Source organism: Papaver somniferum, chromosome 9 (genome assembly GCF_003573695.1).
Source record: "Papaver somniferum cultivar HN1 chromosome 9, ASM357369v1, whole genome shotgun sequence".
In the NCBI taxonomy this organism is placed as follows: domain Eukaryota; kingdom Viridiplantae; phylum Streptophyta; class Magnoliopsida; order Ranunculales; family Papaveraceae; genus Papaver; species Papaver somniferum.
Genome location: NC_039366.1, coordinates 53,213,627 through 53,233,188, shown reverse-complemented (window position 1 = coordinate 53,233,188; position 19,562 = coordinate 53,213,627). Strand labels below are relative to the sequence as shown.

Here is a 19,562-nt window from a genome sequence, read left to right as displayed (position 1 = left end):
AAAAGGTATGTAGAGACTTGAACTTATCTATCACTCAAAAGTCTATCTACGCTATCTCCTATCTTGAGACAAAAGTCGTTTTGCTATATAGACTTTGATTATACACATTTGCTATTTCGAGCCGAGTTTATCTCGCCTATCTATTTCGCGAAATATGTGTTGGTAAGCTTTCGCTTTGGCCAAGTTCATCTTTACCTAGTGACGAAAGTCATGATATGTTTCAATCACTTTGAAAATTTCTTTGACGAGAAATGGTTTGTGAATTACAACTATATAACGTCCTCTAAGAATGTTTCAATGATTGAAATGAGAGTTTAGATTATATAACCAATGTTGGATATAAGCATTGTGTGGCAACACATATATGTATAAGTCCTTTTTCCTTGAACCGAAGTTATCGAACTTTGTTGATCAAGAGAACCGGAACAAGAGCCATGAACTCAGTCCGCGAACTCAGTCTGTTGGCTGAAGTTCTCAACCCGAGAATATCTGCTGGAGTTTGAGAACTCCTTCTGGGAACTTAAGTCCGCGAACTAAGTCTGCGAACTTAAGCTGGTTATATCTAAAGACGATTGTTTGTGAACTTATTTATATTAACTAAGGAATGCTAAAATACAAACCGTGTCTATAAGTTCATGAACCGATTCGAGTGAATCAAATCGTTTTTGCTTCGATTGTGTCTTGTATAGTTACATAAGATTTCCTTGCAATTTCACAACTCTCTAACTAGTTCATTTGAGTCATTTGAACTAGTTATGGTGAAGAAGAATATGGTTGATATGAAAATGCTCATATGGCTAACCATTTGGTTAACTATTGTTGAACCAACAAATGTACAGCGTACGGTTACACAAACCTGAAATCGTGCATTTCATGTGTGTGTAACAAGCTAAGTTTTCGATCCAAAGGTTGAAAAATATTAGCTTGAATCTAGTCAGGTTTTCATCTAACGGTGAATATTGAATGCTTTGTTACCAATCTAACATTGATTGCAAACCCTGATTTGAAAGAGTATATAAGGGAGAACTATATCAACTGGGAAACCTAATCCCCACACCTCCTGTGTGATACTAGTTGTATTAGCTAGAGTCGATTCTCCTTTAACCTTAGTTTTCTTCTTGTAAACCAGGTTAACGACTTAAAGACTTCATTGGGATCTCACATCTTCTATCGTTTTGAGTACAAACGTAACGATTGGCTTGAGATTTATATCTCCGATAGGCAAGATAGAAAAGTAATCACAAACATCTTCGTCTCAGAATTTGTGATTCCACAATATCTTCTTTCGCCACGTCGATTAAGATTATTGTGAGGTGATTGATAATACTAGGCTGTTCTTCGGGAATATAAGTCTGGTTTATCAATTGGTTCCTGTTCACCTTGATTTATCAAAAGACGGAATAAAAACTTGTAGGTATTTCTGTGGGAGACAGATTTATCTTTTCCTGTAGAGTTTTCTGTGTGATACAGATTTTTTTATTAAAGTCTTCGACTTTGGGTCGTAGAAACTCTTAGTTGTGGGTGAGATCAGCTAAGGGAATCAAGTGCGTAGTATCCTGCTGGGATCACAGACGTAGGAGCATAACTGTACCTTGGATCAGTGTGAGATTGATTGGGATTCAATTACAGTCCAAACCGAAGTTAGTTTGTAGTAGTCTAGTGTCTGTAGCGGCTTAATACAGTGTGTGTTCAATATGGACCAGGTCCCGGGGTTTTTCTGCATTTGCGGTTTCCTTATTAACAAAATTCTGGTGTCTGTGTTATTTCTATTCTGCATTATATTTTGTTATATAATTGAAATATCACAGGTTGTGCGTTAGAATCAATCAATTGGAAATCCGACCTTTGGTTGTTGATTGAAATTTATTGATACTTGAACATTGGTCTTTGGTACCATACAAGTGATTTCTCTTGTATTCAATTAGACTCGCATATCTATTTGCTTGAGAAAGAATTGAATCAAGAAAGAGAGATATAACTCTTTGAATTAGACTCGTATATCAAAGAGTTATATCTCTCTTTCTTGATTTAATTCTTTCTCAAGCAAATAGAAATCTGCGAGTCTAATTGAATACAAGAGAAATCACTTGAACGGTACCAAAGAATAATGTTCAAGTATCAATCAATCTCAATCAACAACCAAAGGTCGAATTTCCAATTGATTGATTCTAACGCACAACCTGTGATATTTCAATTATATAACAAAATATAATGCGGAATAGAAATAACACAAACACCAGAATTTTGTTAACGAGGAAACCGCAAATGCAGAAAAACTCCGGGACCTAGTCCAGATTGAACACACACTGTATTAAGCCGCTTCAGACACTAGGCTACTACAAACTAACTTCGGTATGGACTGTAGTTGAACCCCAATCAATCTCACACTGATCCAAGGTACATTTATGCTCCTACGTCTCTGATCCCAGCAGGATACTACGCACTTGATTCCCTTAGCTGATCTCACCCATAACTAAGAGTTGCCACGACCCAAAGTCGAAGACTTTAATAAACAAATATGTATCACACAGAAAAATCTACATGAATAGATAAATCTGTCTCCCACAGAAATACCTACAAGTTTTTTTTCTGTCCTTTGATAAATCAAGGCGAACAGGAACCAATTGATAAACCAGAATTATATTCCCGAAGAACAACCTAATATTATCAATCACCTCACAATAATCGTAATCGACGCGGCAAAAGAAGATATTGTGGAATCACAAACGATGAGACGAAGATGTTTGTGATTACTTTTATATCTTGCCTATCGGAGATATAAATCTCAAGTCAATCATTACAATTGTACTCAAAACGATAGAAGATGCAAGATCAGATCACACAACTACGAGAAAGTAGTATCGGTCTGACTTCCCAATCTGAATGAAGTGTTTAAGTTGTTAACCTGGTTTACAAGAAGAAACCTAAGGTTAAAGGAGAATCGATTCTAGATAATACAACTAGTATCACACATGAGGTGTGGGGATTATGTTTTCCAATTGCTAGAGTTCTCCCTTATATAGTCTTTCAAATCAAGATTTGCAATCAATGTTAGCTTGGCAACAAAGCATTCAATATTCACCGTCAGATGAAAACCTGATTATATTCAAGCTAATATCTTTCAACCGTTGGATCGAAAACTTAGCTTGTTACACACACATGAAATGCACGATTTTAGGTTTGTGTAACCGTACCCAAACATGTACATTTGTTGGTTCAAAAATAGTTAACCAAATGGTTAGCCATATGAGCACTTTCATATCAACCATATTCTTCTTCACCATAACTAGTTCAAATGACTCAAATGAACTAGTTAGAGAGTTATTCAATTGGAAGGAAATCTTATGTAACTACACAAGACACAATCAAAGCAAAAACGATTTGATTCACTCGAATCGGTTCATGAACTTTATAGCTACAGTTTGTATTTTAGCATTCCTTAGTTAATATAAATAAGTTCACAAACAATCGTCTTTAGATATAACCAGCTTAAGTTCGCATACTTAGTTCGCGGACTTAAGTTCCCAGAAGGAGTTCTCAAACTCCAGCAGATATTCTCGGGTCGAGAACTTCCGCCAGTTCGGGGACTGAGTTCACGGGATGAGTTCACGGCTCTTGTTCCGGTTCTCTTGATCAACAAAGTTCGCAAACTTCGGTTCAGGAAAAAATGACTAATACATATATGTGATGCCACACAATGCTTATATCTAACGTTGGTTATATAATCTAAACTCTCATTTCAATCATTGAAACATTCTTAGAGGACGTTATATAGTTGTTATTCACAAACCATTTCTCGTCCAAGCAATTTTTAAAGTGATTGAAACATATCACGACTTTCGTCACTAGGTAATGATGAACTTGGCCAAAGTGAAAGATTACCAACACATATTTCGAGAAATAGATAGGCGAGATAAACTCGGGCTCGAAATAGCAAATGTGTATAATCAAAGTCTATATAGCAAAACGACTTTTGTCTCAAGATATGAGATAGAGTAGATAGACTTTTGAGTGATAGATAAGTTCAAGTCTCCACATACCTTTTAGTCGATGAAGTTCTACCAGTTCCTTGAGTAGTCCTTCGTCTTGTATGATGATTTCCATGGAGTTCTTGAGCTCAACCACACTTTCTATCCTAGTCCGAGACTTATCTATAGTAGACTAGAAATCAAGACTTATAGTTTTGATCACTAACATTGACAAACATGCTTGAGATAGTAACGCATGCGAGTTCGACCGAGCAATACTCTAACAGTCACTAACTTGCAAAACCCAAGATTCAACCTCGTACCTTAGTTTTTTTTTGTCTTATTTGTTTGATTGTCTGTTGTGAACGGATTGGTCTCCTTTCTGACTCTCACAGCAGGACATATACCTTTCAGTCACGGGTTGAAAATTTTGAATTTATCTTTTGAATAGTCTATATTACAAAATCAGTTCCCCATAAACCAACATCCTCAAAATACATATCTCTCCCTTTGAGTCTTTCTTCTAAAAGTAGTTCATAGATTACTTTTGGTTATCCTTTCTCTCCCCTTCCAAACCTCCATCTCCAATGGCTAATAGTTTCAATCTCTATAAACACCCTAGTGGCCTCTCTCTTGTCAAAAGATTTGCAAACCATGACAACACATGCCTGCTACTAACACTCACAGAGCTCATAAGAGATTACGGAATTAGAGACAACGGTATTCTAGCAGGAATTTTTCAACTGTTACCCTAAAAACATGGCAAATAAGAGGAGTTATAAGCAACTTTTGGGGACCAAATATTGGTTTCCATATTAGAGAGGCAGATCCCAACCTTTTCATTATAATTTTCACTCAACTGCTGACTTCAAGTGGATATCATCCAATGGACCATGATATCAATTTGGTAATGTGCTTTCTACTACAACGGCTTATTCTGGAATGAGTGTTTCTACAGATGCAGTAAATGCTAAACATGAGCATCGAAGTAGAGAAATGATAGGCTTAATCGCTACTAAGTTAGGACAGGTGAGTAGGGTTTGTCTAGGTAGTGAAATTTCGACACCTAATTTTCTACCAAGATTTATGGTTTGGGTAAATATATAAAAACCCCTGGTGGATAAACTCTTAGTAAAAGTTGGTAAATACCTTATAACGGAAATCTTCTTTAACTATCTCAATCTCCCTTCGAAATCCTGTCTTTATTGTCTAAGATTTGGACATAAGAAAAATAGTTGTGCTATCATCCAGGGTAGACCTTTAGAGGATATTTATGATATCTCCATCGACTCGCCTTATCCTGGTGATGATATTTTATTCCTTAATGACTCCCCAATTCAAATCTGGAACCCTAAAGATAATGTAGGAGAATCAGTCCCAGTTGAAGAATTTCTTAGCTTGCTGGGAGTTAAAGACACATACAACAAACTTTTTCAGTACCTCGTATCCTTTGGAGGATTACCAAACTGGTATTTCTGAACAAAACTAACCTATAGAAGAAAACCCTCTTTCAATGGATGAAGACATGCCATTAGCTTTGATTCCATCTTAGGTAACTGCACATTCCCATTTAACCTTCCTGCAGATTTTATACCCTTAAATTTGTCAGGGACGGAGTCCACTCATCTGGTGAATACTGAAACGCATAGAGTCGGTGGTTCAGCTAGATCGCTTGAATCAGTTCAACTTTTGGGTTCTGACTTTCTCCATGATATTGTTAACCTAGAACAGATAAGAACCGGGGCTGCGTCTCCTATTCAAGGTAGGCATTTGTCATTTTCATCCTATGAAATTTATAGGGATTCTTTTGAAACCCCAATCTCTACATCTTTATTTTCATCTAATTTTAAAATACCAATTTGCTCTCATGTGCATTTTTCTGCATCAACTGATTTTCAAACTTTGAAAACCCCAAACCCATTTTGTATTTGGCATTAAAGATTTCCTCATCTTTTTCTTCTGAAAACATTTGCACAATCTCCACTGGAAATGGAGAACATCTTAACATTGATAACTATGGATCCAATTTGAAATAAGAACAACAAAATGTATCTGAATAATACCTCCCTATCCAATTTTACTCAACTCCCCATCGGGGCCAAGGAGGAGACACAGGCTCAATCATCTGAATTTTTTCTTACATCTTGTTTAGCTTTTAATTACTGCTTATTTTAATTTATTTTGTCTATATATCCTGATTGCCTGATTTAGTTATAAGCCAATAGGATTTGTCTTGCGATAGATATTTCAATCCAAACTGTCGCAAACCCTTAATCTCTTATACTAGTTAGTATTAAGATAATAACTTTAATCCTCTCTTGCCTTAATTTAAACTTTTGCATAATAAAGACTTTAGCTTGGAATATCCAAGGTTATGGGAATCCTTTCACTCAGAATCATCTTAAAACTCTTATTCAAAGAGAGAAACCGGAAGTTCTATTCTTATCAGAAACAAAATCTTAAAGATCTCTTGTTAAAATCCTAGTATCTTTCTACCTAAATTATCAACATTGTTGACCCAATATAAAGAGCATGGGGACTGGTAATGGCTTGGACAGATGGTTTTTTCTTTGACGTAGTGCAGTGGAACTTAAACATGATCAATATCTTAGTTAAGGAAATCTTTGATTCGTGTAAATGGGTCCTCACCCGCTTCTATGGAATCCCTTACCCCCATAACAGAAAAATTGCTCGGGACTTTCTAACTGACATAAGAATTCAAGTAAATAATAGGAGGATGCGTTGGATAGTAATTTAGAACTTCAATATGGTCTTCGATCAATCTGAAAAATTAGGAGGTCTGCCTTTCAACAAAACAGATAGTGACTACTATTACAACATCCTAAAGCAAGCTTTACGATTTAGGATATGCAGGACATGACTATACTTGGAATAATCACAGAAGGGGGATATAAACATTCAGGAAAGATTAGACAAAGCAGTAACCAACCTTGAATGAAGCTTACAATATCCTAATGCAAGTCCGACACATCTTGTAGTGATAGGCTCTATCACAGCCCAGTCTTACTTCTCTTGGATAAAAAATCCAACCAAGCAGGTTGTGTTTTTGAATATTATGATACCTGGCAACAGGAATCTTCATGTATTCAGATAATCAAAAATTCTTGGATCCCAGACTGCTCCACTGAACCCTCTCAAGATCTAGTAACAAACTTGAAAACTCTAGGAATCAATCTTTTAGATTGGAAAAAGAACATCTTTGGATTAACGACTAGGAAGATTGTCAAATTAACTAAGGAACTTAAATACTAAACACATCTAGATTAACTGAGTATCAACAACAAAGACTCCAGACTAAACTGGTTGAATTAGAATCCCTTTACGACACTGAAGAAGCAATAGAGAAACAGCAGTCAAGAGACAAACATCATTCTAGGAGAAAAAAAATACTAAATGCTTCCATACCATAACACTGAGAGAGAAGGAAATGGAACAATATTGAATGTCTTCCAAATAGTCAAAACATAGTCACTAGGAACAAAAAAGAAATTAGTACAACACTTACGAAATACTTTCAAAATCTCTTTAAAGAAGACAATATTGATGCTTCCCTACATGACCAAATTTTTCAAGAAATATCTTCTTCTATCTCTGATCAAGATAATATGGGTATATTAGCCATTCCTACCAAAGAGAAGATCTTCTCTGTTCTAAAAATTATGAAACCAAACAAATCCCTAGGCCCAGATGGCTTCCTTGCTGGTTTCTTCAAAAGCAACTGGGAAACAGTAGGCTCACGATTAGTGTCAACTATCCAATCTTTCTTTGAAACTAAAATAATGAACCACTAAATAAATAAAACACATCTTTTCTTAATACCCAAGATTAAACATCCTAAAAATCCTAGTCAGTTCAGATCAACAGGATTTTGTAACACTACCTATAAAATAATTTCAAAAATTATAGCTAATAGAATTAAACCTCTTCTGGGCAAAATAATATCACAATTCCAGCCAGCTTTTCTATCTTTTAGAACAAATTTCGGATAATATTATTGTTGTTCATCAAATAATTCATTAATTCATTTAATAAAAAGAAAACCAAAACATGGGGTTTAGGAATTAAAATAGACATGTTTAAAGCCTTTAATAGGGTTAATTGGAATTTCCTTCTTAGAGCTTTAAGTTCCTTTGGTTTTTCCCAAGAGATTGTGATCTTATTAACCAATACATCTCTACCACTTCTATAGGAGTTTTGCTAAATGGTTCTCTTGGGAGTTTTTTCAAACCCCCATGAGGACTTAGACAAGGAGATCCATTATCTCCTTATCTCTTCATAATATGTATGGAAACTTTCTCCAGAATTCTCCTGGCTCAGGAACATGAAAAATTATTACATGGGGTTAAAATAACACCAAAGAGTGAACCTATCTCTCATATGCTCTTTGTTGATGGCTGCTTGCTATTTGTAAAGGAAGACTTGGTATGATGTAAAAAATTATTGTCCGCCATTATATCTTCAACAAAGCCCGGGTCAACTCAAAACTTTGAAAAATCAGGGGATTTCTTTAGTAAAAAATTTCAGCCAAAACATCAACGAATAATGCCAAACTTCTTAAGATAAAAACACATTAATCTGAAAGATCCCTATCTGGGAGTACCTCTTTTCATTGAAAAATATGAAATAAAAACCTTTGGACCAATTTTAGATAGGATGGAATCAAAATCGAAAGGTTGGAAAGGTAAGGTTCTGCCTCAATCTAGCAGAATGGTTTTTAATAAGGAAGTTTTGTCTGGTATACCCACTTACCAAATGGGTTGTTTTATACTACCAAAAAAGATTACCAACATAATTGATGCAATTCAGCGTGAATTTTGGTGGGGTAGAAATGCAGGCTCTAAGGGTTTTTATCCTAAAGCGTGGACTACTCTTTGTAAACCTATTCTCTCTGGAGGTTTAGGCTTTAGAGACGCCAAATAATTCAACCTAGCAATGATTACAAAAGTAGATTGGAGACTAGTACATGAACCAAACTCTCCTTGGGCAAAAACTCTAAAACTTGTATGCTTTAAGAAGAAAAGCTCTCTAAAAATCAAACCACCAGACAAAGGATAATAAACATGGAAATTTTTGTGTAAAGGCATAGAACTAGTCAAAAAAGTATAGCATTTGGGAAGTAAGAAATGGTTCACACATTAATATTTGGGAAGATAATTGGATTCCACGCCTAAAGGGCATCATAATGCAGTACAAAAACTCACTTAATGAATCTGCCATTCTAGTGGCAGATCTAATTAACCCCATCAGCAAAAAAAAATATGGAACTATCAACTTATAAACTCCCTCTCCCCTTCTGATATAGTTGCTCTAATCTGTAAAGTCTACTCATTCTTAGAAAAATCTAACAAACAAAAACATGACAAGCTTAGATGGACTCTAATAAAATCAGGTAACTACACAATCAAATCAATGTATGACAAGCTTAATAAAAGCGGATCAGATGAGGCTAGCCTTTCTTTATCAGATTTTTTTGGAAATCTATGTGGAAACTAAACATATCACAAAGAATTAAAATCTTTTTTTGGAAATGTATTCAGAATGCTCTAGCCACTAATACAAAGTTGTATGGAAAAGTAAAAGACATTGACCCTCTTGTCCAATGTGTGGAGAAGAACTAGAAACAACAGAACATCTCTCATTTTACTGTAGATATGCAAAATCAGTTTGGGAACAAGGACCTAACCCTATTAGAATCCAATTTGACTCAACAACTAGTATTCTTGAACTCTGTAAACTAAGATTACATACCACAAATCAAGTTAACTTCTTCTCACTAAAATGTGGTTTATCTACAAGGAAAAATGCAATAGAGTTTTTGAAGAAAAATCAAATTCAGCTTACCAGTTATCAATAAAAATTCATATACATATCTCGTATTGGTCGAGAAACACATCAAATCAGAAGGACAACAACAGAACTGTGAGAAAGAAAAAAGTTTCATGGACAGCCCTAACAACTAATTATCTCAAAATTAATGTAGATGCAACGTGGATCTCGGAATTTCATTACTCTACCTTTACTCTAATCTTAAGAAATGAAAGGGGGAAGAGCAGAACCTTCCACAATCTCAGACCCACAAGAGGCTGAGGCGGCATGCATTCTTCAGGCGGCTCATTGGAAAAAGAAAATAACATTTATTACTTCAGCATAGAAGGAGACTGCGAGAGTCTCTTCAACCACCTCAATGGTCGCACTTCAGAAGTCTCCTGTAGAAGCAAAAACATTTTGGAGAAAGCAAATAAGATAGCACGTTCCTGCAATAAATTTTTAGGTTTTCATTTTGTGCCAAGAACATGCAATGTAGTGGCAGACTCATTAGTTAAATATGCAAGGACTTTATTTTCTGAATTGGATTGGACTCATACTCCACCGGCGTGTATAACTCAAAAACTTCTAGTAGATAAATCTAATATGAGAAGAACGTCCCTTCAATATTAGATGGCTCTACTTCCTTTGTAACTCAGACTCATTGAATTTGTCTTCTAATGATATCCTTATTCACAAAAAAATATATATAGAGAGAGAGAAAGCTTACGAGTATATCCAACCATTCACCCTAGATTATAGTTCTTCTACTGTACTTAGTTGCAGTGTCAGTCATAGTAGTTAGGTTTCTTACAAAAAATCCATCCTTGACATTACTAAACTCATGAAGTAAAAACTGACGATCGTCTAAAATAGTGCTATTAAACCAGAACATATGGTTATTATTAGAGTTCAAATAATCCACTATTAGCTTTCATCACTAATGAGACATACTTTGTGTTTGTTGATAGCTTGTTTGAATATGGAATTGCTTCTGAGGAGCGCTTCTGGACTTCTCAGAAGTACTTCTAGAATTTAGAAAGGTTGAGAAGTTTGTTTGGCAAGCTTAAATCAAAAACAAAAACAAAACAAAAAAATCAGCAAGTTTTAACCAAGAACAATTATCTTTAATGGTTGATTTTGAGATTTTTTGTTGGATGTCTGTTTTTATGTGCGATTGAGTTCATATTCTATGATTTTCATCAGTAAGCTTAATAAATTTTATTCAATCATGAAAAAAGAAAAGAGATTGTTCTGTCACTTTACTCGAATAACACAAAAATGGGGTTTGGGGAAAGACGATTTCAATCCATTACAAAGAATAACAAAATTGATGATTTGATCTACTAAGATTTCCAAAAAGAAGATAAAAGTTCAAAATCAAAAATCTGAGATTAATGTGTTGATTGAACGAAAGATTTAAGATGAAGTAAAACATGGAGTAAATAATAGGTATAAACGTGATATTCTTTTTTGTACAAAGTGACGAATGATGAATTAATGAGCCAAATTTATAAATTTGGTGCACTGATTAGGCGAAAGTTTTGATAAACTCGAATTTCGTTTACATTGGTTTGTGGGAAAATTGATTAGGGAAGAAATAAAAACATCACCAGTCGATATTAAAAAAAAACATTCCAAAATTTTCAAAATACCTAAAATGAAGATCGTAAATCGTTACATCGAAATAAATTAATAATGGGTTTTCCACTATAAAGAGAAAACAAAGAAGAAGAAAAGAGAGGAAAAAAACTCGCTCCTATGAGAAGTCGTCTCCTCAGAAGTAGAAAAGCAAAAACATTTTTGCTCCAAAAAGAAGTTATTTCTTAACTTTTAAAAGTTGCTACTAATAGCGCGTTTGGATATCAGAAGTAGAAGTGCTTCCAGTTCTCCAGAAGCAAAATGTTTTTACTTCACAAAAAGTTAACTTTTTTACTTTTAGAAGTTGTTTTGAATAACATAGCCAAACTGACTTCTTATTTTTTGACTTTTAGAAATCAGAAAGCTACTTCCTAGTGTACGTCCAAACACCCTATAAATCTGGTTCTCAAACTTACCTTTTTCTTTTTGACTTAAAAAATCAAAAAAAAAATACTTCATGCAGGCATCCAAACACCCTATAAGTGATTGCGCCCATTTCCAGCTTCAAGTAGAGTGAAGCTCTCTGCCTCTTTAGTGTTTCTCGCTATTCGCGGGATGATTTTGCACCCAGTAACAATACATGTAATATCATACATCACAAGGCCAATATCAACCATATTAGCATCCTTATCGTAGGAAGCATCACAATAGACTAAAAACAGTCAGTAAGTAAATCCCTTAATATATCTTTGAGATTCCTAGACACTACTTATTATTCACTACATTAATAGATGGAGGAGTAGCATTAAGACAAACAGTAGATTCTTCAACCAGCTTAAGAGACACTCTCCCCGTGCTTCGATGATTCAAAGTTTTATTTTGAAAGATGTGAAAGCATCTTTTTCTCTTCACATGCACTAAGAAATTGTGAAAACAGTTGGGGCTTTGTCATTGAGATGAGGAACATATAGCCATTGAATAATCCAATCACGTATATTAAGTTTTTTATTACAGACTAGAGTAATAAGATCATTATAGGGAGTCACAGACCGTTCGGATTTGGCAAAAGTACAATGCAGGATAATACGCTCAGATAATTCACAAACCCCTAAATTACACATAGAACAAATAGGATCATGGTTATTATATCTACTAACTAGCAACTTAGATGGTAGAATATTTTCATGACACACTTCCATATAAAAATCTGGACTTCAAGAAGAATATTTAACCCCCCACTGAGCTTTATAGATGGTATTATTAGATTTAGGACTATGCGTGAAAGCAGTTTGACCAGAAATCACCTTGTAAGCAGATTTAACAGAAAACTAGCCATTTTTGTTATATGGACAAATAAGTCTATCTTAGCCACCATAAGGAGTCCTAGAACTAATTATTTGTTGAGCAATGTGGGCAGTGAAGAATGCAGTGACCATGTCGACCTTCCACGTATTAGTATCCTTGTTGATAAAGTCTGAGACAAATTATTTTGGGTTGGGTTTAGCTACATGGAGAGGTTAAATCACATTAGGAATCTAATCGTCTCTAAAGGCTAAGATGTTTTCACCATTCATAACCTCCCAGTGAGATTTATTCCTAACAAAATCTAGACCTCTACATATACTTCTCCATACATAAGAACCATCTTTTTTCTTATCATAATAAAGGGGATAACCATTTTGAAAATACTTACACCTGAGAATAATAGCACATAACTCCTAAGAATTATGAATTAAATTCCAAGTAGTTATCCAAAGTAAAGACAGGTTGACATGGTTTAGGTTTTTGAAACCTAAACCATCGTGGAGTTTATGAGAACAAACTTAACTCCATTGTTTCAAATGCACACCACCAGACTTGGTTTTGCCCAGCCAAAAATCCCTTTGGGATTGTTCCATTTGCTGAACAGTTTTGCTAAAGATATTAAAAGTATTCATGTGATAAATAGGTGATGCCTTTAACATATGCTGGATCAAAACAAACCTATCACTTTGGATTAAATGTTTTCCCTTCCATTTTTCCATTCTCTTATCAAACTGATCATGAGATGTCGAAAAGAATAAGATTTTTATCTCGAAATGGACAGAAGAATGCCTAGATATTTCTTAGTGAGGGAAATCTTGTTGAGATTTAAAGATCTGATGAGAGATATAGCATATTCAGGATGGATATTATTACTGAAAAAACAATCAGATTTATGAAAGTTTATGACTTGACCTGAAATGACACTAAAATCCTTAATAATTCTAACAAGGTTATTGGCCTCTAAATAAGAGGCTCTAGCAAAGATGAGACAGTCATCTGCTTTTTTGCAGATGACTAATGCTACGAGCCTCTTTAGTTAACTTGAGGCCATGAATAAGATGAATATCCTCTGGATGTGATAGATATCTTGAAAAAGACTTCATACAAACTATAAAGTGGCAAGGAGACATGGGGTCACCCTGTCTCATACCCCTAGTTGGGCTAAAAGATTTACGTGGGGAGCCATTAAGCATAATATCTGTGTTGGTAATACTAATGCATTGGTGGATAAGATCACACCAATGGCTGGAACAACCAACAGACTTGAGGACATTTGAGCATTGTTCGATTGAACCCACCAAGTGTTGGTATGTCAAGGTTGGTTGTCATATTTTAGTTCCAAAACTCAAGGTCGCTTGATTAGATCACTAGAGTCAACTTTGTTATGTTAGACTAGGAAGTCTATTCGGTCGATTTTCAGCTTGTTTTGCGTGGTGCTTGTGATGGTGTTAGTGGGAACTGGAGGAGGCAGTGACACTGGTGGTGGTGGAAACAATATTAGTAGGGATATTGAGTAGTTGTTGTAATGGTCATTGAGTAATTTCATGATGTTATTTCTGTAAAAGATGTGGTTGATCGATTTTAATTTCAAAACAAACTCAGTTGCAATAATACAAATAGTATTAAAAACACACATTGAAAATGCATTCCTCCCTCTCTTCTAAAACGGTGCTCCAAAACCCTAACCACATGAAACCGTTTCTACTCAAATTGTCTCCTTAGGAGAAGATATGAGTAGATCAACCTCCTTCACAAGCTTTATCTTCTTCCCATCACTTGCCTGGTACTTACTTTCTAGCTTTTTCTTTTTCGTTTTAGGTTATTTTTCGGTTCCGTACCTTGTGTTTTCTGGTTTTGTTCTTTGATCTTGGGTTGTTCGTGCATCTAGATTCTCTAGCATCATCTACGACATCTCTGATCAGATCTATATATTCTACTTATTGTCGGTTTTTATTAAGGTGTAGCTTTATATGATTTAGGTTTTATCTTTCTGATTACAATCTTATGGGATTACTGCTTGTTTTGGTTTTTCACATTTGGGTTTTGTGATTGATTATGTAACAATGTTCTTGAGTTTGGGTTTTGGTATGATCCATGTTTACTTCAAGATCAATGATAATAATCTCTGACAGGTATAAGAGTTCCAACGTCTTCTCCGGCGAGCTCATTGGTTCCCAACTGATGATTCTTATCACTTTTGGTCTTTTAGCATTTATTTAAGCATGTTTCTCTATGGATAAAACTCACTCACAACATTAATAAGATCATCAGCAATCCAAATTATGGAATCAAATGCAGAAACAAGAACATCAATAATCCAAGAAATGGAAACAAAGACAGAGATAACTAGATCGAGATCATCTTCTACTTCATCAACTATGGCCGATGCTACCAAAAAACCTAAGCCGATTCAGTCCGATTTGTCCCTTTACAGACCGCTAAAAACCCATTTCGATGACCTTTGTTACATTAGGAATTGTTATTGTTACTTAGATTTATGAATTGTTAAAACATATCATGTTTCTTAGTTTTGCATGGCCTTGAAACCATTGGGGTTGGATTTGTTCACTGCTTTATGCAGTCATACATATTGATTTTTCTACAAAATCAATATAACCCTTTGATGAGGTTTGGTCCTCTTGGAATTCTAAATTGGTTACTGTGTTTGTGAGCATGGGATGGTTCAAAAATCAGGGGATACTATAATTTTGATGATTGTACGATGAACTTGGAATATTTATCTGATGTTACCGATTTTCAGTATCGAGTTTATTAATATATTGTATGAAGTTCGACTCTTTTCCAAAGAAAAAAAAAGAACTCGAGCACTTGCCACTTTGTAAAGTTTGTACAGTGACAAACAAACAAAAAAACGATACAATTTAAAATTGGTACTTTTTTTTTTCCTTGTTATTGTCTGGTTTCAATCTTTCGTTGAATATTCTCAAAATGTATGCATTATGCTGATACGATGTGGTGTCCAGAAGGTGCCCCAAACATTTTTTCTGGTTTTAATTTGAAAACTTAATCTCAAAGTTAGTTAAAATTTGAATAGACGCGTTTCTGCCAATAGCCATTATTGATGCCTCTTAAAGGTGTCTGTGGGTGATGAACAAACATCTCAAGAAGATGCAAACCCTTATGAATAATGGTATTTGTTTCTCTGAAAAACACGTAAAATGTTATTGTTTTCTTCTCTTCTAATAATCACCAGAAATCTTAAACAACGAGGTCAGCTAGAGAAGTATGTGGGAAAGGTCGAATTAGTGTCTCAAAGAATCCAAAAACCCTTGAAGTCAGGAATACCCCATTCTTTGTATGTGTTTTTATCCTCTAGTTTAACCCGCTTTTCCAACACCTTTTTACTTATTATCGTATGACTATAAAGTAGAGCCAGCATCATCCGGTTTCAATAACTCCATACCAAAGAAATGTTAGTAGACGCCCCGGGAACAATAATTTTGAAGTTTGAAGCATGCCAAACCACAGCATCTATAAACAAACAAGTTGCACCCAATTCCTTCTTGACAGATCCTTGATATCAGTGAGCTTCTTTAGGGTACATAATTAGGTTGAAATAATGAAAATTTCAGAACTGTGAATTGTGGTTCATGAATCAACAACATGGGGAGACAGACCCAAAGCCAATAATTCAGGCGCAAATATCAATATAACAGCAGATAACTCAACAGTAGTACCTGCATCTATTATTTTATTTTATACAGTACAGTACAGTACATGTCAAGGAATCAAATCAAGTACGGCATTTCAATGAAGCAAGTGAAACATACATATCCAACCAACATATGAAACTTTTTTTACTATATGTGACGTTTTAGCATGGCAACTTTTTTTCTTGTATGCAACTCAAACCAAGACACTTTAAAGTGTTACTGTTGATGCACATGTTAGACAGTGACAAGAAATACGGGTGTGAAGGAAGGAAAGTAGAATCTGAAGAATCTCTAGAAATAGATTTCAAAAGGACTTCTTTAGACTATAGATTTCAAAAGGACTTCTTTAGGTAATCTCTTTTGTGGCGCAGGAAATAGAGGAACACAGCCAAAACCAATTCTTTTCTTGCAAGTCGTAAAGACCTTTTTTCTTGTACATCACTTTCGGTCATAATAGCATGGCGTGCAATGTACTTTTCACCATACACACAGTTGTGTATGTGTTTATCAAAAATGTCCCTTTTTCTTAAATTAACAGTAGACACACATTAGGGTCATTTGACTTGACTAACTAGGTACATAGTAGTCCACTTTGCCCATCCCTAACTAAATTTCAAACGGAAAAACAAAGGTGTTCATTGAAAAGTTTGGAACAAAAATTCAAGGAACAATGTGCAAGCTGTATGGAGACTAGTGAGCATCGGATCCGTGCGTGGAGCTACAAATAATTGTTATGAACCAAAATATCATCTGGTGTATGGCAATCTCTTGGTCAGCTAACCTGAACAATCTTCGGGGACCAGAATTTCATACATGACAAACAACTATCTGTAATTGTGGAAAGTGACGTCTTTGAAGTGGGCGAATTCGAATTATGTTCGCCTTCTACGGAAGGATCATTGGGATCAAAGCTCTTCTGGGGCAAGGGTGGTATCTCATTAGGGGTAGAGCCTATTATTTCTTTTCCTTCCACTATCAGCTTCACTTTCTCCAGAACCTCACTCATCTTCGGGCGTACCCTTGGTTGTCGGGACATGCATCGGTTAGCCACGGCTGCTAGCTTCATGGCACTTCTCAAATTGTACTTCCCTTCCATCCTTGGATCTAATATCTGTTCAAATTTCTTAATGTCTGTTAAATAAGGCCTCACCCATTCTATCAGATTCTGCTCTCCCCTTGGACGGTTTCGATCTAGTGGGCGTCTGCCAGTGATGAGTTCATATAGGAAAACCCCATAGCTGTAAACGTCGTTCTTGGTTGTGAGACGACCAGTTTGTATATATTCAGGAGCTGCATACCCAAGAGTGCCCACAATCTGTTTCAAAATTCAGCAAAAAAATTGTTTCCCATCAGTACCAATCTAAAGTGTATATAAGCTGTTGGGAACCTATATAAGTTGTTCCTTGGCATACCGCTGTTGATACATGACTAGCTCCTTCTGTCGGGCCTTCCCTGGCCAACCCAAAATCTGATAACTTAGCATTCCATTGATCATCCAAGAGAATGTTTGAAGATTTAAAATCTCTAAAGATAATCTGCAAAAAGTACATATAAAAAGATTTCAGTGTCACCACAAGCAGAATGGCAAGACTTCTTTCTGCTTCATCTTATAGTATTGATTCAATTGCGATAAATGCGCCCGTAATACTGCAATCACGATATATCCAATGACATAGGAATAGAAATGCTGAATCTTTTACCTGAAAGTCCATTTCTTCGTGCAAGTAAGCCAACCCACAAGCAGCATCTTCTGCTATTTTAAGTCTCATGGACCATGAAAGAGCTTTTGTGCTTTTATTCGTTAAATGGTCTTCCACACTTCTATTTTTCATAAATTCATAAACCAGAATCCGCTGAATTCCTCTTTCGTCGTCCTCGTTACAATAACCCACTAATTTTACAAGGTTTTTATGGTCAACTACTCCAAGTACATTTACTTCTGTAACCCATTCCTTGTGCCCCTGAAAAAGGTAACAACATAAAAAAACAGCAACCATGAGAAAATACGGGACATTTCGATGTAACAGGAGTCACAAAGAAGGAAGCAAGTGTAGTCCTATTCTTATGGAGGCTATCAAGAATTTGGAATGCAGCACATAGACTCATTTCTCCTGTTATATGTGTGCATACTTGTTGTATGAATCATCATATGTGTATTTTTACGCCTTCTGCTAGCAAGTTTACATGAACAAGCTGCAAGAGTACATCAAAATGCAGAAATTGAAGCATCTGAACTAGGAAAATAAAATTAGAAGAGATGAACTTGCCTGCAATCCTCTTTTTCCAAGCTGTTTAATAGCAACATCGATCTTAGCACGTGAATCCTCCGAACTATTTATCCGCGCCCTGTAAACACACCCGAACCCACCCTCACCAATCATAAGCAGCTGGTTGAAATTCTTTGTTGCAGTCTTGAGCTCAGATAATGTGAACACTCTAAGATTGTTAGATTTTTGTGTTGGACACCGTAAATGTTTTCGGCTTGGGGTCTTGCTTGATGACCCCGCACTCATGTCTGATACATTCTGAGATCCAAATGCAGAATCAAGTCTTCGAAAATCATCGGTCGACGTAGAAGCACTAGAGGATAAATGAGGCATTGATGACCTTGTAGTAGAAGTAGTTATCAGGTCATTTCTCTTCTCCCCGTTATCGGATTGAAAACACCTCATGGTAATTCAACAAAAGTAATCAAACAGTAGCCTCTTCTCTGCATTTAGAAAGCAAGAAAACATCAAAAATCTAATACCTGCTAAACAAATCAAAATTATGAACGCAACATTTGTCTCTAAGCTAAGACATGATTGCATAAAAAATCAAAGCTGAATCCATAAATTCCCATATCCTTACCAATTTCTAAGAAAACCATTTTTCTCCAGATTGAGGATCAAAATGAGAAAAATTATAGCCCACATTACTAAAAGAATCGAAAAAACAGAAATTTCTCTTTCAATTGTCATGGAAACAGAAGAAAAAACTTCACCTTTTTCTGTTGCTCTTTACAAATTGGTACCAGAGGAGAAGCTAATATACTAAACTTTAGAAATCTCAGATCATTGTAGCCTTAGTGACAAAATCCAAAGTCGGTAGGAGAACAACGAGCTTCCCACAACTTCTAAAATGCAAGTCAATTCCATCCAGCAAACTTCGCCAACCATTTGAAATATAACACCTAAAAAAAAAAAAAAAAGTATCCAGAAAGAAAGAG

The 19,562-nt window shown here is 35.5% G+C and overlaps 1 protein-coding gene across 2 annotated transcripts; it reads right to left on the bottom strand.

The window, feature by feature from the left end:
• Positions 1-16,965: 16,965 nt before the first annotated feature.
• Positions 16,966-19,542, bottom strand: LOC113313491 (serine/threonine-protein kinase PCRK1-like). Of its 2 annotated transcripts, none has more exons than XM_026562272.1 (5): positions 19,338-19,542; positions 18,622-19,064; positions 18,055-18,315; positions 17,767-17,889; positions 16,966-17,669 (listed from the first exon to the last, which is right to left on the bottom strand). In XM_026562272.1, the coding sequence occupies exons 2-5, from the start codon at positions 19,024-19,026 to the stop codon at positions 17,127-17,129; spliced, it is 1,332 nt and encodes a 443-aa protein (XP_026418057.1). In that variant the 5' UTR covers positions 19,027-19,064; positions 19,338-19,542; the 3' UTR covers positions 16,966-17,126. The 2 variants fall into 2 exon arrangements, with proteins under 2 accessions (XP_026418057.1, XP_026418058.1); XM_026562273.1 differs by having other exon boundaries at positions 19,205-19,344.
• Between the last annotated feature and the right edge of the window lie 20 nt (positions 19,543-19,562).

Coding starts and splice junctions, on each gene's coding strand:
- LOC113313491 (XM_026562272.1), bottom strand. CDS start 19,026: ATGAGGTGTTTTCAATCCGATAACGGGGAGAAGAGAAATGACCTGATA. Junction 18,316..18,621: donor TTGGAAAAAGAGGATTGCAG/GCAAGTTCATCT, acceptor TACCTTTTTCAG/GGGCACAAGGAATGGGTTAC. Junction 17,890..18,054: donor ACGAAGAAATGGACTTTCAG/GTAAAAGATTCA, acceptor TACTTTTTGCAG/ATTATCTTTAGAGATTTTAA.